Raw genomic sequence first — 25,122 nt, 5'->3', positions numbered from 1 at the left:
CCTCAGAGTTTGACTGTTTTGCTATTGCAGGTGATTTTAATATTCACATAGATAATGCAGAAAACAAAACTACAAAAGAAATATTGGTTCTAAACACTTTTGACTTGACATAGCATGTGCATGGACCCACACACAAAGGTGGACACGCTAGACTTAATCATCAGTAGGGGTCTAAACATTTCATCCACTGTTATTAAGGACGTAGTTGATATTTTGATCTCTGCTACAACTGAATCTAGATCGGTCCCTTTCAGAAGGAGATGCATAAACGAGAACACAAGTGTACTATTTATGGAGGCTATATCTTTAACACCAAGCATTTCTGCAGACTCTGTTGATTTTCTCCTTGATTCCTTCAACTGAAAAGTTAAGAATGTTATTGATGATATTGCTCCAATAATAGTCAGTAAGAAAACAGACAGAAATCAGTTTGGAGAAGATCAACAGCAGGTCTATGAAAAGACAATGCAGAAAAGCAGAGCGGATGTAACGGAAAACAAAACTTGAAATTCACTATAGCATCTATAAAGACAGCCTTCATGCTTTTAATGTGAAACTAGCCACAGCTAGACAGAATTTCTTCTCAAACCTTATAAACTGTAACTTAAATAACACTCGTACTCTTTTTGCCACTGTTGAGAGACTGACAAACCCCCAAGTCAGATTCCCAGTGAAATGCTCTCAGACAGCAAATGCAATGAGTTTGCATTCTTCTTTTCTGAGAAGATCATCAATATCAGGAAGGCGATTAGCACATCCTCAAGTAATGCAGAGGTCAGACAGATTAGGCCACAATATCAAAAAGATACTATGTCTATTTTTGAAGCAATTGATAGCAAAATTCTGGAAGACATAGTGCAGCACCTAAAATTGTCAACCTGCTATCTTGACACACTTCCCACATCTTTTTTCAAAAGTGTGCTTAACTGCTTAGAAGCAGATCTTTTAGAAGTGGTGAACGCCTCACTTCTTTCTGGGACATTTCCAAACCCCTTAAAAAACTGCAGTTGTTAAGCCCCTCCTGAAAAAGGGCAATCTTGATAACATCATTTTGAGCAATTTTAGACCAATATCTAATCTTTCTTTAATAGGCAAAATTATAGAAAAGATAGTTTTTAATCAGCTGAACAAATACTTAAACTCAAATGGATCCCTGGACAATTTTCAATCTGGTTTTCGACCGCATCACAGCACAGAGACAGCACTCATACTTAGAAGGGAGAGGCTATTATGTGTGTCTAGGAGAGCATAAGTCTAAGTGGACGTCCATGACATGCGGAGTCCCACAAGGGTCAATTCTTGCACCGCTCTTGTTTAGCATGTATATGCTCCCACTAAGTCAAGATTTACCTAGCCTTATCTCCAAATGACTACAGCCCATTGACTCCCTCTGCCAATGCATTGATGAAAGTAATAGTTGGATGTGCCAGAACTTTCTTCAGTTAAACAAGGAAAAAAACTGAAGTCATTGCACTTGGAAACAAAGATGAAGTTTTCAAGGTGAATGTATACCTTGACTCTAGGGGTCAAACAACTAAAAATCAAGTCAGAAATCTTGGTGTGATTCTGGAGACATACCTTATTTTTAGTAGTCATGTCAAAGCAAACTAAATCAGCATACTATCATTTAAAAAACATTTCAAGAATTAGATGTTTTGTTTCCAGCCGAGACTTGGAGAAACTTGTTCATGCCTTCATCACCAGCAGGGTGGACTATTGTAATGGGCTCCTCACTGGCCTTCCCAAAAAGACAATTAGACAGCTGCAGCTCATCCAGAACGCTGCTGCCAGGATTCTGACTAGAACCAGAAAATCTGAGCATATCACCCCAGTCCTCAGGTCCTTACACTGGATTCCAGTTACATTTAGGATTGATTTTAAAGTACTTTTACTTGTATATAAGTCACTAAATGACCTAGGACCGAAATATATTGCAGATATGCTCAATGAATATAAACCTAACAGACCACTCAGATCACTAGGATTGAGTCAGTTAGAAATACCAAGGGTTCACACAAAACAAGGGGAGTCCGCCTTTAGTTACAATGCCGCCCGCAGTTAGAATCAGCTTTCAGAAGAGATCAGCTGTGCTAAAACACTAGTCTCATTTAAATCTAGACTTTAAAAAAAAAAACAGAAAATATACTGCAATCAGTTCGGACATTGCTCAACGCTCATTCAATAAATGCACAGCTAATTAGGTGAGTTTTATGTAAAATCATTTTCTAACTGTTTTAAAATCATTTTAAATAAGTAAATGTTTTAATTATTTTAAAAGTTTTAAAATTGCTTGTTTTATTTTTGTTATTATTTTACTTTATTTTATGTAAAGCACTTTGAATTACCATTGTGTATGAAATGTGCTATATAAATAAACTTGCCTTGCCTATTTTGTTGTTACATTCAAGCAATTGACGCCAAAGTGCTGCTAATTCAAAAGTGAAAGTAAAATGCTCATGGTTCTTTTAAGCTATTTAAAAGCAAAGGAAGGGAAAAGAAAGGAAAAGAGGGATAATTAAAGCGAACTAAAAACGAACAATTTCTTTACACCAAATTGCCACTATTTGAAAAGCAAGGATACCGGTATTACCAGTGTTGTCACACGTCGATTACCCGGTGGGAAAAATTCCTCAAGGTCACAACCCTAGCCGTAAGTCTAAATGTATTTAGGAAAAATGGCATTTAAATTATAATTTTGCTACAATTTTTGCTTGAACAAAACATATAAAATAAGTTTTGGGTAATACAATTTCCTTTGAATTTTGCAACTTATAAAGCATTAATATATATATATATATTTTTTTTTTATTTCCATATTAAAACTAGTGTAGGAAATGGCAAATATAAATTAAAATTAAAACTGCCCAGTTTCGATCTGCTAAATAGTGAGGCGTGGCCAGCTGACTTCAATCACAGGTAATCAGGCAAATACCAAAGCGGTAGGTTTCACCGCGGTAGCCCTCGTGTGATCCCTCCTCGTGTGAAGACCGACGATTGTAAAGACAATCGACTCTACCTGCGCGACTCCACCTAGCAAGGACACCGACAGGGCACTTGAGTATTGCTTTCTTTACTTTTTGTATAACTTGTTCTCAAATATTTCTTACAATTGTAACTTCAACTTCAACACTTATTATCCACCTAGATAAACCCCAGGCTGCTGACTTCAAAACTCTGCTCACCTCATTTGATCTAAAGCTAGTGTCTACTACAGCGACTCACAAATCAGGCAACCAACTGGACCTCATCTACACGCGCTGTTGCTCTGTGGACAACTCTTCAGTTGCTCCACTGCACACCTCAGACCACTTCCTCATTACTGCTAACCTAGCACTTACTCCTGAAGTGCCTCACATTCCAACGCAGGTCACCTTTTGACGAAACCTACGCTCACTCTCTCCATCACGCCTATCTTCTGTGGTTTCATGCTCATTTCCTGCACTCTCTCAGTTTCAGCTCTGGACACGAGCAGCGCTACGGAAACTCTTTGCTCCACTTTTAACATCTTGCTTGGACAGCTTTTGCCCACTGTTGTCTAGACCAGCATGCACCGCCCCATCTGCCCCCTGGCTGTCCGAGGTTCTCCGTAAACATCGCTCTAAACTCAGAGCTGCAGAGAGGAAATGGCAGAAATCAAGAAACTCTACCGACATCAGTGTGTATCAGTCTCTCCTCGCTTCCTTCTCTGCAAATGTCTTCACGCTAAAACATCCTACTAGCACAACAAAACTAACAGCTGTTGTGACGCTCGGACACTCTTCAAGACTTTCTCTTCTCAATCCGCCACCATCACCTCCACCATCGACTTACAGCGGACGACTTTGCAGTTTTAAGATAAGAACCATCAGTGACCAATTCTCCACACCGCAGACTGAGGACAACTTCACAATGACCGACGCACACTGTTTCTCCTCCTTCGCCCCACTCTCAGAGATGGACGTTTCCAAACGTCTCCTGTCCAATCATCCTACTACTTGTCCACTTGATCTGATCCCCACTCACCTCTTCTTCAGTCATACCTCCGCTTACTCACATTATCAACTCCTCTCTTCACTCTGGAACATTTCCCTCAGCATTCAAGCAGGCTCGGGTAAGCCCACTGCTCAAGAAACCATCTCTAAATCCAGCGCTTCTTGAAAACTACAGACAGGTATCCCTTCTTCCATTCATTGCAAAGACACTTGAGCGAGCTGTGTTCAACCAGCTTTCTATGTTCCTTGTACAGAACAACCTCCTGGACAGCAACAAATCTGGCTTCAAAAGTGGCCACTCAACTGAGACTGCTCTGCTCTCGGTTACTGAAGCCCTGCGACTAGCAAGAGCAGCTTCAAAATCCTCAGTACTCATCTTACTGGACCTGTCTGCTGCTTTTGACACTGTTAATCACCAGATTCTCCTGTCCACCCTCAGAAAGATGGGCATCTCTGGAACCACACTCCTGTGGGTTAAGTCCTACCTCTCTGACAGATCCTTCAGTGTGTCTTGGAGGGGTGATGTTTCAAAGTCACAACACCTTGCTACTGGGGTTCCTCAAGGTTCAGTACTTGGACCACTTCTCTTCTCCATCAACATGACGTCATTAGGATCTGTCATTCAGAAGCATGGCTTTTCTTATCACTGCTACGCTGATGACACCCAACTCCACATCTCATTCCAGCCAGATGACCTGACGGTAGTTGCTCACATTTCAGCCTGTCTGAGTGACATTTCTAGCTGGATGAATGACCATCACCTTCAGCTTAACCTTACGAAGACAGAACTCCTGGTGATTCCAGCTAACCCATTGCTTCATCACAACTTCTCTATACAGCTGGATTCATCAACCATTACTCCTTTGAGGACAGCCAGAAACCTAGGAGTTGTGATGGATCATCAGTTAAGCTTCACAGACCACATTGCTACAATGACCCTTCCTGTCAGAACAAGCCACCCAACTTCTTATCCAAGCTCTTGTTCTCTCCAGACTGGACTATTGTAATGCTCTCCTAGCGAGCCTTCCTGCATGTACTGTCAAGCCTCTGCAATTGATTCAGAATGCAGCAGTGAGGGTTGTCTTCAGTGAGCCAAAAAAAGCTCACGTTACTCCTCTCCTCATCAGGTTACACTGGCTACCAGTAACCGCTCGCATCAAATTCAAGGTACTGATGCTTGCCTACAAGACGACCACTGGCACGGCACCAACATACCTAAACTCACTGGTTAAATCTTATGTGTCCTCCAAAAGTTTGTGCTCTGCAAGTGAACAACGCCTTGTGGTGCCATCCCAAAGAAGTTCAAAATCACTCTCACGGACCTTTTCCTGGACTGTGGCCAGCTGGTGGAACGACCTCCCAATCTCAATTCGTACAGCTGAGTCTTTACTCATTTTCAAGAAACATCTAAAGACTTTTTCGCCTGCACTTAACCAACTACTACTAGCACTTTTCCTTTTCTTGTCTTTTCATTAAAAAAAAAACTTGGCTATGCGTTCTATACTAGACTAACTGAGACTTGTCATGGCGCTTGTATACTCTTGTTGTTCTCTTGTTGACCTGACTGCTTTTATTGTTCTCATTTGTAAGTCGCTTTGGATAAAAGCATCTGCTAAATGATTAAATGTAAATGTAAATGTTAAGAAGTCTAAAATTAAAAATATCTAAATGCTGTTTGCTGTTGCAGGTCTTAAATCATTTTAATTATGTCTTAATCTTTCAATGTCCATGTAGCGCTACCTCTAATGCTTATTTCAATGATCATGCAGCACTTTAGAATGCTCCCCCCCACCCAACATGGTGTTGTAGTTCTTTCCAGGGGGGCAGGGTTTCATATTTTATTGACGCATCCCTGGGAGCCGCCATTGGCTAACGGACCCCCACCTGCTGTTAGCATTCCATTGACTCCCATTCATTTTGGCGTCACTTTGACAGCGAATAACTTTACATCTGAGGCCTTTAAAGACTCCATTCGTCCATTCATTATTTCTAAAGAAACACGAAAATGTTTAAAAGGCCCCATTACCTTGTATCTTACGTTGTGGCCCCGTAGAAGCAGTTTTTGTAAAAATAGGCTAATGATTGCGTCATAACCTGCGACTCTCTGTCGCACAGTAGAGAAATTACCATATGGACAGGAGGAGAAGCTCGCAGGCAATCTTTTACTGTCTATGAGGCTATCGGGGGGACGTGGAGGCATGAAGTCAAGGGAGAAGCCCATAAAGAGTCCATAAAAGCAACGGGACAAAATTGTTCAACAACGTCTGCAAGATTCAGTGCGTGATTCAGATTTCTCTTGGCACAGCGATTAGTAGACTTACAATAGTTAGACAGGTTGATCACATGACATCTACGTCATCAAACTCAGTTTGAGTCTGCAAAGTACGTTTGACCCCCAGGAAGTGCGTGCTTCTAATAGACTTCATTTGTCTCCGTTGAATCCAATGGGGTCGCTGTGTCCTTTTCTTTTACTGTCTATGGTTCTTTCGTTCGTTAGTTCAAATATAGTTCACTGTCTCACAAATGAGACCAACATGCATCAGCCAATCAGCTTTCTGTTATTGGCACGAGTTTCTTTTTGATTGCACCACAGATGTAAAACAGATTTTACTTTTCAGCTATGGAGAAGTGCAAGTTTAGCGATACTTGGAATTTAGGGCTTGGTTAAGGCTAGTTGCTAACAATGTATTTGAAGCCTACTGCTTATGCAAGAAAGCGATTAAACTGGGAACGTTGGGTATACAGGCGCTGGAGTCTCAAGCAAAAAGTGAGAAAAATCTAACTGTTGTAAAGGGTCTCCAGCAAACGAAAGTCATCAGCCAGTTCTACCAAGTATCTGATGGCTCCACACTGCCTAGGCGAGAACCACACACTGCAGCTCCACAATCGCGTTGAGCGACCTCTGTGTTGCTTTTGGATCAGAGCCAACACTAAGTACGGAGGTGCTCTGAGTCCTCCACACCATGACTATAGACCAGTCCTATAATGCAAATGAGGAAAACGGTGAATTGTTTCTGTCGATGTCCTGACTCTGACATTGATAAATCATTCAGGTGCGGGAAAGATAAAACTGCTTACATCGTGTGCTTTAGACTAGCAGATTTTTTTCAAGAGAGACCTAATTTCGAAAGTGACGTGACCGTTCGTGCTGATGTTTGACGAATTTACGCATTTGACACATTTAACCTGTCTTCAGTACTGTTCCATTTGAATAAATTTACTTTGCTAGTAATTTTGTGAATCTGCATTTTCCTTTTGTGTGTGTCTGTTGTTGATGTTGTGATATAGGTCTTAAGACAATTTTAAGACCATTAAGAATTAAATTTAAGTCTTGAATTTGACTTGGTGAAACCTGCAGAAACCCTGATAATTAAATTTTCATTTTGCACTAAATGTAGCACATATGTACGGGGAAATATAAATTTAAATACACTGTCATTATGCATATTAAATTTCAAAATGAATTTTGCTACCCATTTGCTTCCAATATTGGGCAGGATGAAAAAGAATATAAATTTTTTAAATAATCATTAAAATGAATTACTTTTTTTTCATCTGATGAATTAAAGATATAATCAGCAGATGAATCAGTAAAATTATGGTTAGCTGCAGCTGTAATTGTAAGTCAGTGTGTGGTTCACTAACAGTGGAAACAGACTCTTGGTCTGGTTTGTGGATCAGTGTGTGACTCCTGTCTGCGTCTGCTGCTGTCACTCAGTGTGTGTTTTCTCTGATTGAACATGTTGAAGCAGCACTTGTCGGCTCGTGGAGAGTCTGAGAAATGATGTCCTCTGATCCGGTGATTGTTCACATTGGTCAGTGTTTATCAGTGCAGCGTGAATTGACCTTAACAATGGATTATATCTCACCTGGGGTCAGAGGTCACTGGATCATCACTGAATTTAGGAGGAAGAGGCATTGATCTGTCACTCTTCAGAGACACACAGCTGGGATCAAGAGATGAAGATCTCTTCCTCCTGAAGATCCTGATAGAAACAGAAATCATTCTTCCTTTAGTTTTGTCTGCTGTTTCATTTATTTTAAGTATTTTAAGTGTTTTATTTCAATTTTGCATTTAGTGACAATCTCCATTAAACTTCACAGACGTTAATGAAGGAGTGATGGTGAAAACATGCATGTCAAACCAGTAGCTCGCAGCAAAGGAGCACAATAGTTCTGACTAAAATGCTTCTTGTTAGAAATTAAATTTAGATTTAAAATTCTGTGTAACAAGCAAAATTTATATGTAAGGTTTATATTTTAATATTGTCACGGGGTGAAGAATCACACGACAGCAAGGAGTGCAAGGTAAGGCCCCGGAGGGTGGATTTATTTGAGAGAGTTCAGTGTTCGGGAGTGGGAAGTGCTGGTGCGCTGATCGTGGTGGTGTCCCAGGTGCGGCGTGTCCGTGCGTAGGGGGTGCTGATCGGTCACAAGCTTTCTGCAAGGGAACACGGAGAACAGCGTTAGCATCCAGTCTTCTGGAGTGATCACTCACTTGTGAATTAGTGGCGGCAGCTTATGTAGCTTGATTGTCGGCAGCCGTGAACGATCGGCCTGTGATGAGGTTTCCAGGTGCTCCTCGTGCGTTTCCAGGGCGACGCTGATGAGGCCTCGGGACACGCGTCACACTCCCCCCCCCTAAGCGTTGTCCTGGTCCTCTTGTACAACGGGGAGATTGGGGGTGGGTGGGGAGTGTGCCCTGACAGACTTGCGAAAGCTGACCAAATCCTGGAGAGTCCGTCGGCATTGGCGTTGGCCGTCCCGGCTCGGTGTTGTACGCTGAAGTGGAAGTCCTGGAGCGACAGGAACCACCGCGTTACCCGGGCGTTGGTGTCTTTCGCCCTGGCCATCCACTGAGGCATCTGTCTGCAACAGAAAGGGACAGTTAAAGTCCGGGGCCCGCAGGACTGGCTCTGACGTGAGGGCTGTCTTGATCTGACGGAATGCCTCTTCCTCCTCAGGGCCCCCGGATGGCTTCTCCGGCTGCCCCTTTCTGGTCAAGTCTGTCAGGGGGGCTGCTAAGGAGGAGAAGTTAGGCATGAAGCAACGGTAATACCGCTCGAAGGGTACCTCAATTATGGGTAGTGGAATCAGCGGGCTGGGGGGAGGGGTCCGTGGCGACGTCCGCTGGCAGGTCGGGCATGCCTGGCAGAACCTCTTCACCTCGGCATCCAGGCCGGGCCAGTGGAAGCGATCCCGAATCCGTTGGATGGTATTCTGGACCCCGCGGTGGCCGGCCATGGGCTCCCACAGGGGCTGGCAGGCTGGGTGGCGGCGAGGAGGAGGCGGTCAAATCTGGGCCAATCCCTTCCTAGGAGCATCGGCACTGGGAGGTCCGTGACGATCCCCACCTCAAGCGGCCAAGATCCTGGGGCGGCCGAAATGGTGACCCGCCGTGCCGCCACCTCTTGGGTGTCCCCGTGGACACACGTGATGGCCAGTCGGGCTTTAGACTCCGGACGGGGGGCCAAGACAGTGGGGTGGACGAGGCTGACCGCACTCCCGGAGTCCAGGACAGCTTCCAATGGGTGGCCATTTACCTTCACCTTGGCTCGTGGGGCCCCCCGGGCGGGGTGGAAGATACAGCCTGCACGGCACGTCCGCATGGAAGGGCGGGGTGGTTCGGTGGGCATGGGCTCGTCCTGGGGAGTGGGAGCCACCGACCTGCTCACTGGTCGCGAGGTGCCCTCCGGCGTGCGTCGCTCCTGGACCACCCTCCGGGGAAATGGCGGCGCTCGCTCCCCAGCCTCCCCACATTGGGCCACATCCGCCAGTTCGACGGCTTCCACCAGCTCGCCGAGAGTAGTGGGATTCCGCATTCCTGCCGCTTGACGATGGGGCCGGGGTAGTGCGTGCAAAAACTGGTCGACGACCACGCGCTCTGCCACCTGGCTAGCGGTGGCGAATTCTGCCGCTTGGGCCCGGGCTGGGGATCGTGCGTTGTATTCCCAGTCAAAGAACAGTTGGACCGCTGCAATCGGTGACAATCCCACCCGAGCCAGGATTTCCCACTTCAGTTCCTCATAGTTCTCGCTGGCCTCGGCTGGGAGGGAGCTGTGTAGGCGCGCTGTGCTTCGCCGGTCAGGAGGGGTGCGAGCAGCCGTGCCCAGCCCGGGCGTTCCCAACGCTCTCGGATGGCGACTTTCTCAAACATCTGTAGGAACATCTCTACGTCATCATGGGCGGTCATTTTGGGTATCAGCTGCGCGGCCTGGACACGGGGATCAGGCGGCGGGGCGTGTCGGCCTGCCTGGAGGGCGGCGAGCTCGCGTTCCGTCGCGTTGACGGCTGGCAAGGTGTTCAGCAATTTGTTGCTGGCGGATGCTGACCTCGGTGAGGTGTTTAATAAGTTCTTCCATGATGAGGGGAGGAGCGTCCGCCTGCATGGGGAAAGGGAGAGAAGAAGCAGCGGTGAGGTAACAAAATAATAATTTATTCATTTATTTATTTATTTTTTAATTGAGGCGGCTGTTGGTTACTCTTCACACTTCTGTCAGGATTCTCCACCAGTGTCACGGGGTGAAGAATCACACGACAACAAGGAGTGCAAGGTAAGGCCCCGGAGGGTGGATTTATTTGAGATAGTTCAGTGTTCGGGAGTGGGAAGTGCTGGTGCGCTGATCGTGGTGGTGTCCCAGGTGCGGCGTGTCCGTGCGTAGGGGGTGCTGATCGTTCACGAGCTCTCTGCAAGGGAACACGGAGAACAGCATTAGCATCCAGTCTTCTGGAGTGATCACTCACTTGTGTATCAGTGGCGGCGGCTACTTGATTGTCGGCAGCCGTGACCGATCGGCCGGTGATGAGGTTTCCAGGTGCTCCTCGTGCGTTTCCAGGGCGACGCTGATGAGGCCTCGGGACACGCGTCACAAATTTTTTTTGGTTGCACATAATGAATAGCATATCATACACAGATTTAATCTCTATATTTGTTTTTGTATTGCACATTGTTTAGAGAACCGCACTGTGCTATGGAAGCATATGGGTAGCAAAATTAATTTTAAAATGTAATGCATTTTATTTTTCTATAAATAAATGTAATTAATTTTATATAAACAAGTGTCCACCAGTGTTAAGTAATAAAAATCATTGTAGTTGAGTAAAGGAACAGACACTACAATTAAAAACTGAACGTGGCTGCTCAATGATGCTCACAGATCAGATTTAATTTCTCCAGTGAGGAGAGTTGATTGACAAGAAGAGTGAGGTGAGACAGACAAAGTGATATCGGATGATTTTGTTTCACAACTAAATGCAAAAACGCCTGTCTGGCAATATTTTGGACTTTGAAAATACTGTTGACTTTTTCCATTTATCTAAGGTGATTTTGGAAGTGTTTTAAACATTTTTGGTTCCACACTGTTTGCTGATTTTTACTTCATTTAAACTGTGTCATTTTTTTTTTTTTGACATAAAGGTGTATGCCGTGCCTCCAAGCTTTCTTACTCGTTTTGCTTATGGCATGTCCCAATCCGATCCACGACATCGGTATCGTGCAGATACTGGTGCAGAACGCTAGATCGGAGATCGGAGGGGAGAAAAAAATATGATCCAATACCTATGTCCCATACCTATCCAACACAAACCACGGGAAAATCTAGCTCAAACCATTGCCTAAATGCTTGAATATTAGCATTTCCCTTGCTGTGACATCCAGTTAAGCGTGCTGCCTTTCATGTGATAACATTAGTAGACAGTTATCGTCGTATGAATATGAGAGTTAAAGTGCTCTTGTGGTCCGGTCTGCCCTCGTTCGACGATTTCTTCCGAGGGAAGGGGTGTGCAAAATTAATATTTTTGATCGTGGACAATAAAAATGTCTCCACAATCTGCTTTTGAAGAAATATCGTTGTATTATGCTGCAGCGCACATTCTATCCATGGAATTAATATGCTGTAACAGCCGACATATCCAGTACCACGACAACACTATCTATACTTCATGTTGAGCATAAATATAAAGCCTACTGATAAAGGACACTGTCAACACATTGCTGTAGGTGACAGAGGGAGGCCGCCGACAGACCAGGCTCTTGTCTTCATGACAACAATATCAACTTTTTTTTTTACACACCTACACCTACTGATAAAGGACACCGTCAACAGTATTGACGGCAAAATAGACTATGTTTGACAGGTGCAATATTTGAAAATCGATGATTATTTTTATTTTTTAATTACATTTATATCTGAATTTATGTCAACCTATAGACTTTCAAACATCAAAATGTCATGAATTAATATGTATTTGTGTACAAAATTACATATAAACATATTTTCCTATTATATTTTGCCTGGAAACACTTCCAACATGCGTGTCGCGTGAAAAATAGGCTTTGATTCTATTTTTTTAGCATGCACACGTTTTCCGCGCGGCTCAAGCCGTGCCTGAGATGCGCGTCTCACGCAGGCAGTCTGCAAGCTCTAACCTGTTAACATGGAAGCCGAATTAAAAACGGACATGCCACACAGCTGAGACGCTTGCGCCATGCATCCAGTGTGTCGCCGGCCTTAGAATCAGCTGCAGGGCGGGATTTGCGCTGAACGCGGAGACTTCCGCCACTTAATATATTCGTTTGGAAACACGAAAATGTATATGTTCCGCACACAAAATATTGCATTCGGTCATTCGGTACACACGTGCACCGTACCGAAAGCCCGAAACGGTCCGGTACGAATACACGTACCGTTACACCCTTATTAAAAACAGCAGCCGATCGCAGAGCCATCCCGCGCGAGCAGCGGTTCACTCGATACTGAAACACGCTTGAACTACAAAGCATATTTTACCTCATGAATAATACGCTTCAAAAAAATGGGCAACATCACGAATATGAAAACGTTTGGATTTCTTCCGAGTGAGAGAATGAGAGAGCCCAACCTTACCTTATGTTTCGCTTTAAATTATTATTCTTATTTATTTTAACAAATGCTTTTTAACTTGCACTGTGACATTTTACCCTTTTTAACTTATAAACTCCTTGAGATTTTAAAGACAATTTAATAGTATTTAAATTCCAGTTTTTAAAAATGAAAAGGTTTTAATTGCTTAAATTACTTCTATGAATTAATAATATGTTATCATGTTCATTCTTATAGAAAATAAGTGTTCTTTAAGAAATTAAGGGAAAAAATAAGGGACGATCCAAATATTTGTTTTCCTTCACATATTTATGTAGGCTACAATTATAAAAAAATAAATAATAATAATAATAATAAAAAGTCATTAAAAATGCCATCGGCCTGAGTAAATTTGACCATTATAGAATTGTGACTTTAAAGGTTAGTGATTTAGGAGGTGACAATACTGTGAAATTACAAATGGCATTGGATTTTAGAGCATAAAAACTGAAGGTCTATGAAACGTTATCCAGTAAAGCATTTTTTTAAACAAATGGAACTTAAAGTTTTGAACTAAAATATTATTTCAACCATATAGCCTGTGAATACATAAAACGCATACTTTTCAATGAAAGAACACAGAGTGTAGGTTGCTTCTGGTGTTTGGATTTGTACTTCAATATAATGAGTTCCAAGTTTAAGAATAGCCCTAGACGAATTTCTCTCTCTCTCTCTCTCTCTCTCTCTCTCTCTCTCTATTTAACAGCATTAACTTACAATGAAATACGTCTTCCTTCAGGCAGACTGAATGTTTTCCTGTCTTGCTAAATGTTGGGTCAGTTTGCGCGAGTCGCGCGCTGTGAGGCGGGAGCAGCTCGAGGAGGATTCCACTTGGTCTTAAAGCCTTCCGAAAACGCTATGTTCATAAATAACAATGATTTTCGTAAAATAATGATTAATTATCAATTGATAATTTGTTATTATTATTATGGTCTTGTGAAAATAATAATATGGGCTGCAAGAAAGTAATGAATAAAAAGAGTTCAGTTTCAAGAGAAGAGTTTCAACCCAGTAATATGAATAACAATTGAATAATTTAATTTAACGTGAATTCATGCTGAATATTATGGGCTGTTGGCATGAATTTTAGTCGGATTTGATGCTGGATGTGAAGCATTTATTATTTGTTTTATCTTCATTACAAATCTTATTTGGTTATATTTAGGATAATTGCATGTAATAATTGTAATACGTAATAATTTACGTAATAATTTATTAATACATAATCAAAATGTCTCCTTTTTCACATTAGGCTACTTCTGCCTGTGCTTTTTGGCAAACTTAATGCATGTGCTTGAGCGTGAAATATATTAAGGCTCATTATGGATTATAGATGTAAATTTAATATAATCCTGCGATTAGTTGAATAATGCAACAAATAATGAACGACTAGTAACAAGAAAAATCTTACGTGGGAGGCAGACCTATTAAATACCAACTAGACATCTCTGTTAAAGTTTTTCAAGCATTTTATACATGTTTGCATACATTCTTCTTTCAGAACAGTCCGTTATGGAGAGATGCCTTAACATAGATTTTTCATTGTGGGGTGAGAATAGTAAATTATTTGCTTTTTATACTCGAAAACAGCGTTACAGACCTAACTGCGGTATCGAATTCCATGCGGTATCGAATCGATGGGCTAACCCTAACCCTAACCCTATAGGCTATAGGTTAACCCTCTGGAGTCGATTAACGCGTATATGCATTTTGAGGCATTTTCTCCTGATAACCCCGAAAAGAACTTAAATTACTCTTTCAGTTTTGATCGTACAGATAAGAGCAATACATCAATCGAATCTGTAAAGGGTCAACTTTTTTGTTTACAGACAAAACAACAAAACTTTGTGCATTTATAAAATAAAGATAACAAACAAGGTGTGCTGTCTGCAGCCTTTGTCTGCGCTGATCTTCATTTACAAACACGTCATTAAAATGAACTGTAACTCACTGAATACTCAACGAAGAAACATGAAAGATATATCTATAGAAAGCTTGACATGTCTACTTTCACTTGTTGCCGAGGACAAATATTCTGTGATAAAGTAATCCATATGAAAACAACGCGATGTCCGTTTTTCACGTCTCCCTTCATTATCTTCTAATGTGACCATGCCCCCGAGCTGAACGTGCTATTCAGATTATAATGTTTCACTGAAGCATGCACACAAGTTCTATTTTACTGTTTGCTTCGCGATGAGAGGAATAAGACGTAATTCACCCCAAAAAGATGTGATTTGGACCTTTATTCAGCAGAGATCATAAACATGAGTTTCTTTTTATTTATTTATATACGTATACTAGTTTTCACGTAACGTGTAAACATTTTACTAGTTAGACTTTTTCCAAACTATAATTCCTGACTAAATGTATAATCAAGTGAAACGTCTCAAGGTTACGTATGTAACCCTGGTTCCTTGAAGGAACGAGACGCTGCATTAAGCGCTTTGGGGGACGTCCCTTACGAGACCGACTCTGAATATCGTGTGCAATCTGTCCATCGGAAGGGCGTGACGTCACGGGCGGGGTGACGTAGCGACCAGGAAGCTATAAAAGCACGTGCCGTGCAGCTGGCTTCAGCTTCGAGTAGGGAATCAAGCGCCAGCAGGGGTGCCGGGAGTATGGCACGCTGCATTAAGCGCTTTGGGGGACGTCCCTTACGAGACCGACTCTGAATATCGTGTGCAATCTGTCCATCGGAAGGGCGTGACGTCACGGGCGGGGTGACGTAGCGACCAGGAAGCTATAAAAGCACGTGCCGTGCAGCTGGCTTCAGCTTAGAGTAGGGAATCAAGCGCCAGCAGGGGTGCCGGGAGTATGGCTCTGCAACGCAGCGTCTCGTTCCTTCAAGGAACCATGGTTACATACGTAACCTTGAGACGTTCCTTTTCAGGAACTCGAGCTGCATCAAGCGCTTTGGGGAACGATGTGTCCACGCTGCCAGACTTCCAAATCCCTGCCTAGTGTGTATCCGAAGAGCACAGCTAAGGCGAGAGAACAGAAGAGCCCGGAGTGGCTCGCATGTCAAGGTCATAAAATCTGACAAATGTAGAGGGCGTGGACCACCCCGCAGCGTTGCAGATGTCCAAGAGGGACACACCTGCTGAGAAGGCCTTAGAGGCCGCCATACCCCGAGTAGAGTGAGCCTTGGCTCCCAAAGGAGGGGGAAGACCAGAGGACTCATAGGAGACGTTGATAGCCTCGAATATCCAACGACTTAGGGTCTGCTTGGAGGCAGGAGAACCCTTTTTAGGAGGACCGTGGCAAACAAGCAATTGGTTGGATTTTCTCCACAGGGCAGCTCTGTGGACGTATGGGTCCAGTGCTCGCACTGGACACATACAATTTAGCTTTTCCTGGTCTGACTTCCGAAAGGGAGGACGACAAAAGGCCTGCAGTACGATAGGTTGTGGTATAACAGAGGGAACCTTCGGAACATATAAAAATGCTTTGGCCATACCAGGGGCAAAGTCTAGGTAAGTAGGGGCCACCGAAAGGGCCTGGAGATCTCCAACTCTCTTTAGTGAGGTGATTGCCAATAACAGGGCAGTTTTAAGTGTCAGATGTCTATCTGAGATATCTTGTATTGGCTGGAATGGAGCTTTACAAAGAGCCTCTAAAACCACAACCAAATCCCAGGGGGGAACATGGGATCATACTGGAGGTCTCAGCCTCAGCTCAACGCGGAGGAAACGTGTAACTAGGTGGGGTGTCTATCCACTGACTGACCATTGAAAGGGACATGGTAAGCAGCTATGGCCGCCACGTACACCTTTAAGGTGGAGTGGGTTAACCCCGCAGAGAGCCTAGCTTGTAGAAACTCCAGAACTGTACCAACTGGGCAGTTAACAGGGTCAAGCTGGCGGTCTCTGCACCACGAAGTGAAGAGTTTCCACTTCAGGGCGTACAGTTTCCTTGTAGAGGGAGCTCTGGATTGAAGGAGGGTCTCGACAACCTCGGTTGAGAGACCGGATTCTATGAGCTGTGCCCCCTCAGGGGCCACACCCACAGTTTCCACAGCTCCGGGCAAGGGAGAATTATCGTACCCTGCGCCTGTGAGAGTAGGTCTGTCTTGATCGGTATCTCCCACGGAGAGCCGTCGAGGAGGGAGACTAGATCTGCGAACCATACTTGGCCCGGCCAGAACGGGGCTACTAATAACAGACGGACCCCGTCCCGGCGTACTCTCGCCAGAACTCCCGGTAGCAGAGCAATAGGGGGAAATGTGTACATACGAAGCCCTGCCAGGTCTCTACCATAGCGTCCAGTCCCAGATGTGCTGGATGAACTAGAGAGAACCAGAGGGGACATTGCGATGTCTCCCGAGTCGCAAAGAGGTCCACCTGGGCTGTTCCAAACACTCTCCATATCTGCTTCACCACCTCGGGGTGAAGTTTCCATTCCCCGGGCCTCGGCCCCTGCCTCGACAGTATGTCTGCTCCCATATTCAATCTCCCAGGAATATACACTACTCTGAGCGAGAAGAGTTTGCCCTGGGACCACAGAAGGATCTGGTGTGCCAGCTTGTACAAGGGGCATGAACGCAGACCCCCCTGGTGATTGATATAAGACACCACTGATGTGTTGTCGGTGCGCACCAACACATGGTGACCTCTCAGGTCTGGGAGGAAATGTTTCAATGCTCGATAGACTGCTAGCATCTCTAGGCAATTGATGTGCCATGTCAGATGGCGACCACTCCACAGACCGCGGGCAGGGTGGCCACTCATGACCGCACCCCAACCGGTGAGGGACGCGTCTGTCGCTAGCGTTACACGGCGACAAGGAGCTCCCAGCACCAGGCCCTGATTCAAGAACCAAGGTTTCTTCCACATGTCTAAGGCACGAAGGCATCGCCGCGTGACCTTGATAACTCGAAGTGGATTTCCCCTCGGGGAAAAGCCCTTGGACTTGAGCCACCACTGTAGGGGTCTCATGTACAGCAGGCCAAAAGGTATCACATTAGACGCAGCTGCCATCAGACCTAACAATCTCTGGAATTGTTTGACAGTGAGTGACTGGCCTTCTTTGACTCTCTCGACTGATGTGAGGATCAACTCGATCCGAGCAGGAGACAGACATGCCTGCATCGTGGTCGAATCCCACACTATGCCTAGATAGGTGGTTCTCTGAACTGGAGAAAGTACACTCTTCTTGGCGTTTAGTCTCAAATCCAGCTCCCCCATATGTGCGAGAACGACATCTCGAAGTTGAACCGACATCTGCTCTGATTGAGCTAGAATCAACCAATCGTCGTTATAATTTAGAATGCGGATGCCCTGCATACAGAGGGATACCAGAGCCGCATCTACACATTTCGTGAACATGCGGGGTGAGAGTGTGAGGCCAAAGGGAAGTACTTGATATTGATAAGCTTTGCCCCCGAAAGCGAACCTCAGAAACTTCCTGTGTTGTGGAAGGATGGATATGTGGAAGTATGCGTCTTTGAGATCTATTGTGACAAACCAGTCCTCGGATCTGATTTGAGCTACAACCTGCTTGACAGTGAGCATTTTGAACTTCAGTTGCATAACTGAGCGGTTCAGGTGAACTAAGTCTAAGATCGGACACAACCCCCCATCCTTCTTTGGAACTATGAAATACCGGATTCCCTGTCTAGAGGAGGGATCACCTCGATGGCCTCCTTCCTTAATAGGGTATTCACTTCTTGTTCCATAACCAGAGCCTGCCGGGGGCCGACTACTGTCGGTGTAACCCCGTTGAACTTCGGTGGTGGATGACCGAACTGAATGCAGTAGCCTTTTTCTATTGTACGCAGGACCCAATGAGATACATTTGGCAGTAGTTTCCACGCTGCTAAATAATCTACTAAGGGAATCAGTCTCTCGAGACTGACCTCTGGTATAAGAGGACCCCGAAGGGGCGGCGAGCATCCCAGCTCCGCTACGCTCGTGGGTGGAAATAACTGGGAGTAGCGCTCGCTGGAGGCCGCTGTGCCCTGAAACTCTGGCAGGGTTGGCAGACCGATCTCCTGAGGGCACCGAGGTGAGGCGGGCACCGTTTAATGAGGTGGACCGCGCTCTAGCCCAGTAGGGGCTACCCTCTGGATCCTGGCGTCAGGATCTTTTCGTCGAGGACTTCCGGGCTTCGATAACAGATCTTAAATCGGGCTTAGCCCTGGAAGCCCCCGACTCAGAGCGTCGCTGAGGCCCTCGGTCCCGTCGTGGGGGAGCACGAGAGGCGACACTCTGTCTCTGTGCTTCCCGGTATGAGGAGCCAGTATGTGGCATGGTCATCTCCCGCCAAGATGCACCACGAGAGCGACGAGGGAGGAAATTCTGGAAGGCCGCCGCCTGTTTGCGTGCCTCCTGGAACCTGTCGACGACAGTATTGACTGTGTTGCCAAACAGGCCAGAAGGCTGAAGCGGGGCGTCCAGGAGGCAGACCCTGTCTTGTTCTTTTATCTCTGACAGGGTCAGCCACAAATGCTGCCATAGACCGCCCAATTGCGCGAGCGGTCTCTTTAGTGGCGCGGAGGGAGAGATCAACGATCTTTCTAGGTTCTTCGACATCTTCAGACTAAATCCTCTCTCCCTCATCGATATCTCCCAGCAGGTCAGCTTGTTAAGCTTGAAGGACTGCCATAGTATGAAGGCAAGCCCCAGCCTGACCTGCTGCCACATAACCTTTGCCCACCAGCGATGATGTAACTCTAAGAGGCTTAGTGGGCAATGTCGGAGCCTTTAGAGACGATGCCGATCCGGGTGACAGATAGCCCGCGAGCGTCTGTTCAACCCGTGGCATCGATCTATAACCCCGCTCTCCCAGCCCCATCACGTTGCCATAATATAGTGAATCAGGGCCAAAGAGGCGGGTCAAATATGGGTGATTCCACGATCTCGAGATCTCATTGTGGAGATCGGGAAAATAAGGTAGGCTCCGACGTGGAGGTGGTTGCCTCGGCCGCAGAAAGCGTTCATCTAGTTTGCTTCTCTGCGGCTCAGAATGTTTTTCAGCAGGCCATTCAATTTTTAATTTATCTACTGCACGTGTAACCACCTCCAAAATCTCCTCATACTGGGGATACCGTCTCCACATCGACCTCCTCGGAGGAAGAGAGGTGAAGAGTTGATCCCTCAGCCTGAGGGGAAGAAACCGACGAGCGTGCTTCCGAACCCAGGGTTTGGGCGCCGGATCTGGCAGATCTCCATTCCCTCTGACAGATCCACCTGCGAACCCCACGAGTGCAGCAGCTGTTCTGCCTCGGCAGAAGCGGGGCCAGTACCGTGGGGAACGCTGGTGAAGGCTCCCTCCTCGAAGAGAGCCCTATGGGATCGAAGCGTCCGCATTGGCAATCATTCACAATGCGGGCAGTCGGCCTCCTCGAGAGCCGACTCAGCATGCTTCGATCCCAGACAAGCCACGCACAAACTGTGTGTATCCCCACTCGTAATGTAGCGAGGGCAGGCAGGAACACACAATCTATAACGTGGCTTGGAATCGCCCTTAACATGTTTGGTCTTTGCTTTTACTTTTGGCATATTGAGCTGTTTTAGCGATCTTTTAACGGCTAAGGGACAGACAACAATAAATAGGACCAACGGGACAGACTTTTGACATGCACACACAGAGCGCTTGCTGACAGACGCGAAGCTGAAGCCAGCTGCACGGCACTGTCACAGTGTCTGGGTTGTGTTCCCTGGGTGTCCACTAGATGTCCTCTTTTCCCACGGTGTCTTTCACTTCATTAATCACATTCCTCACGTCCCTGCTTAATTATTGCACCCAGCTGTCACTAATTACCTATCATCACACCCTGTCAGTTTCCCATTAGCATTTGTCTCTCCTTGTGTATATAACCCGGTCTGTCTTAGTATGTGTCACGGCATCTAGTGGAAACCCAGGGAACACAACCCAGACACTGTGACAGGCACGTGCTTTTATAGCTTCCTGGTCGCTACGTCACCCCGCCCGTGACGTCACGCCCTTCCGATGGACAGATTGCACACGATATTCAGAGTCGGTCTCGTCAGGGACGTTCCCCAAAGCGCTTGACATAGCTCGAGTTCCTGAAAAGGAACAATAATTTAAGTCAAGTGAAACAATAATTTAAATAACAATATACATTACTATACCATTCAAAAGCTTGATGTAAATATAAATGTAACATAAATGTAACTGTAACAAATGTAACAAACAATGCTGTTCTTTCAATTTATCACCTGAAAAAATATTCTCTTTTTTAACATTTATAATAATTTTTTAATAATTTTTTTTTGTTTAGTTTTTTTTAGAAAAACATTGTTAAAAGGATTTATGAAGGATTGTGTGACTGGAGTTCTGCTTTGAAAGTTAGCTTTGATTTTTCCTAATAAACTGTTTAAGTGCACTTGCAAGCGGATATTAAATTATGTTGTGGGATAACTAAATAGTCTAAAACTACAAACCTAAAATTATATACATTTATTTTGTCCTCACATTCTTTCTTGTAATGCCTCCCTCTCAGACACACAGTAGACAGAACGGCTCATTATGCAGCTCATTATGCGGGCCTTTGTCTTCTCAGGTGTAAATCACAATGATATTCATGATAGTTGACGCCTACTCGCATATGACTTTTACCAACAAAAAGTGTCTTAGAAAATTTAAATCAATATATTGTAAGTGAGTAAACAAGATGATTTTCACATAATTTAGAAAGAAACATTCTAGGCTACAAGCTCCAGTTCTCTAAAGTCCCAGGAACCAATTGTTAATGGAGATGAGGATTTTGCAATTGTACTGTCTTGATTAATGCTTAAATTGCTATAAACAGAGGTACTATAACCTAAGTAGTAATAATGCTTTTGCTTAAGTACAAATATGTAACCTTGTGATTATTGCTATATGGAAAATGTATTGTGTAACTTCACTAACATTAACCCTTAGGGTACTAAGCCCTTTTTGGTCCGTTTTCTCTATTTTTACATTTCGGCTTATAAACCATATGTAATGATGATGGACCACCATGTATTTGGTATCGATGGATTCAGAAGACCCTAAGCTACCATAAGCATGCATGCAATATGTTTATAAAGGAAGTATGAGTGAAAAATTGTACAATAAACTAGAGAATTTCAAAACAAAAATGAGATTTTTGTCATTTATTACTGAAAATCCTACCTCACACAACAAAAGTGAAAAGTTTTTGACCCAAAAATATATTTTTCAAACCCTTTGCTTGACAGAAATGGGTTAATGTTCAATCAAATGTGTAAAGAACAATTCAATAATTAACTTTATTTACAAACAGTCCTAGGCGTTTTTTCATTTTTGGGACTTAGCCCTTTTTGGTCTGTTTTCTCTATTTTTACATTTCGGCTTATAAACCATATGTAATGATGATGGACCACCATGTATTTGGTATCGATGGATTCAGAAGACCCTAAGCTACCATAAGCATGCATGCAATATGTTTATGAAGGAAGTATGAGTGAAAAATTGTACAATAAACTAGAGAATTTCAAAACAAAAATGAGATTGTCATTTATTACTGAAAATCCTACCTCACACAACAAAAGTGAAAAGTTTTTGACCCAAAAATATATTTTTCAAACCCTTTGCTTGACAGAAATGGGTTAATGTTCAATCAAATGTGTAAAGAACAATTCAATAATTAACTTTATTTACAAACAGTCCTAGGCGTTTTTTCATTTTTGGGACTTAGCCCTTTTTGGTCTGTTTTCTCTATTTTTACATTTCGGCTTATAAACCATATGTAATGATGATGGACCACCATGTATTTGGTATCGATGGATTCAGAAGACCCTAAGCTACCATAAGCATGCATGCAATATGTTTATGAAGGAAGTATGAGTGAAAAATTGTACAATAAACTAGAGAATTTCAAAAACGAAAATAAGATTTTTGTCATTTATTACTGAAAATCCTACCTCACACAACAAAAGTGAAAAGTTTTTGACCCAAAAATATATTTTTCAAACCCTTTGCTTGACAGAAATGGGTTAATATTCAATCAAATGTGTAAAGAACAATTCAATAATTAACTTTATTTACAAACAGTCCTAGGCGTTTTTTTTTTATTTTTGGGACTAAGCCCTTTTTGGTCTGTTTTCTCTATTTTTACATTTCGGCTTATAAACCATATGTAATGATGATGGACCACCATGTATTTGGTATCGATGGATTCAGAAGACCCTAAGCTACCATAAGCATGCATGCAATATGTTTATAAAGGAAGTATGAGTGAAAAATTGTACAATAAACTAGAGAATTTCAAAAACGAAAATGAGATTTTTTTTTTGTCATTTATTACTGAAAAACACACAATATAGAACAGTTTTTGAAAAAAAAAAATTTCTTCAAACTCTTTGCTTGACAGAAATGTGTTATTGTTTAATCAAATGTGTAAAGAACAATTAAATAATTAACTTTTTTTACAAACAGTCCTAGGCATGCCAGTGAGCAAAGCAAGGCCAGGAGGTCTTGTTGTACACTTTGCTTGCCTTGCAGTGCTCACAGTACTTTCTGACATCTGCAGGCTTGTGTGCAGGGTTTGCTGGGTCCAAGGGACAATGGGTAGGGGTGTGCGGCGATTTGTCCTGTCTGCATCCTGCATCAGAGCAAATACACAATCAAACTGGAAGCTTTTTTTGTGTCAAAATTCAATGTAGAAAAAATAACTCCTATAAACTCATGTAACCCTATGAAACTCCACTGTACACTAAAAACACATTTCACCTCTCTTGACCTGAGCAGTTTACTTAGTTGAGTAAGTCAGTCTATTGAAACAAATTGCACACCACTCTTGAACTGAGTTTACAGGGAAAGAGTAGTATGGTACACTAAAACAAATATTTCATGCCTCAATCGCTATCTGACTAAAAATCCAAAACATATACATACTCAAGATGTATGATATAATAAATTATAATGATAAAGAGGTTATTTGAAGTTACATACCAGTCCTCAAATGGATCTTCCCCATCCTGGTAAAATACTTCGTCATCTGTGTAAAAGCTGTCTGCTCCAGATTTCCCCTCGTCACTTTCCAGTAATTGTTCCAGAGCTTGTTCTGCCCTAAATCTTTTACTGCTTGCAATTTTGATAAAACAATTCTGTAATAATGCTATATCTCTCTCGAATTTATCTCTTTGTGCTCGCTAATACTCCGATCGTTCTCTGTAACACTCCGATCGCTTTCTGCTTTCTCCACCTCATGCTGATTCTCCGATCGGTTATTGATTACACCTGGCTGGAGGTCGTTTTACTATAGTCCAGCCCAGCTTTTACAAGGCTACAGCAGAGCTACAGAGTCCTCTGAATGGCTAGAATAAATCATGGTAACCTTCCTCTGATTGGGTTAGAAAAATATTCCTCCCAGCGGTTTTTACATTGGTTGTTGCGTGTTGAATCTGCCTAACATAATAGTTTTCATTGGCCTGTTTACGCAGTGGTATTGCGCAATAAGGGAAGCGTGTTTAATATACAAACTGAATACCGCTGTTTTCAGTGGAATCTGAGGAAGACGGCAAAAAAAACCGCATCTCTCTAGCATTAATAGTTTTTGAGATAACTACACATTTGTAAAAGTATGCCATTTTGGGCGGTACCGCCCAATCCGTCCCCAGAGGGTTAAGAAAACTGCTTACTTGCATGAAATGTATGTAGTGAATGATTTAGAGTAGAAACACTTATGTATTTGAAATAGTTTTTATGATAAATGGACAATATAGTAGTTAAGGTGTATTTCACAGACGGTTAAGAGGAAAAAGAAGAGGAAAAGGGCTAAAGCAATGCGAAGTAAACAACTGAAAGCCTCGGCAGAGGAGTTGGCAGCACACCAGGTGATGACATCAGAAGAACCAGCGTTCAACGTCAGTGTATAAAAGACTTAGAGAGAGACTCAACAGACGGGTACTGAACAAGCGCAGTATCCCTCGACGCCTGATACCAGCTGATTATACCTTGATTTTGTAACTTTACTATTGCACTTTGATATAACTTTTGTTAACTTTAATAAAACTTGTATTTTATTATTGACAAGTTATGGTCTGCAAGAGTAGTAATTTAAGAGTCGTAAGCAAGAACTGACCACAGGGAAGTCTTCTGAGCAAATTGTAAGTATTTTTGAAAAGGTTATAGTTTTGTCCAGAGTCGACTTTCCTTACCTACCTGAGAATAATAAATAAACCGGTAAAAGGTGTATAGAAAAAGGAGACACCATAAAACATGGCGCCCAACGTGCTTTAATTGTCTAATTACTGGCCAGAATTAGACAATTGAGCGCT

General features: G+C 43.5%; 1 protein-coding gene across 3 annotated transcripts in view; it reads right to left on the bottom strand.

Moving 5' to 3' along the window:
- The window catches only part of LOC132099127 (NACHT, LRR and PYD domains-containing protein 3-like), a 151,617-nt gene that overhangs the window by 75,701 nt on the left and 50,794 nt on the right, over nucleotides 1-25,122 (bottom strand). For 2 of the 3 annotated variants that reach the window (XM_059505581.1, XM_059505583.1), the window contains exon 3: nucleotides 7,841-7,957. In XM_059505581.1, the coding sequence (XP_059361564.1) occupies nucleotides 7,841-7,957 (117 nt within the window). The remainder of the gene's footprint in view (nucleotides 1-7,840; nucleotides 7,958-25,122) is intronic. The other variant, XM_059505582.1, reaches the window with a different exon arrangement.

The sequence above is a fragment of the Carassius carassius genome, chromosome 22, assembly GCF_963082965.1.
Source record: "Carassius carassius chromosome 22, fCarCar2.1, whole genome shotgun sequence".
In the NCBI taxonomy this organism is placed as follows: Eukaryota; Metazoa; Chordata; class Actinopteri; order Cypriniformes; family Cyprinidae; genus Carassius; species Carassius carassius.
The sequence above is the reverse complement of the archived record's forward strand: the minus strand, read 5'-3'. Positions and strand labels throughout refer to the sequence as shown.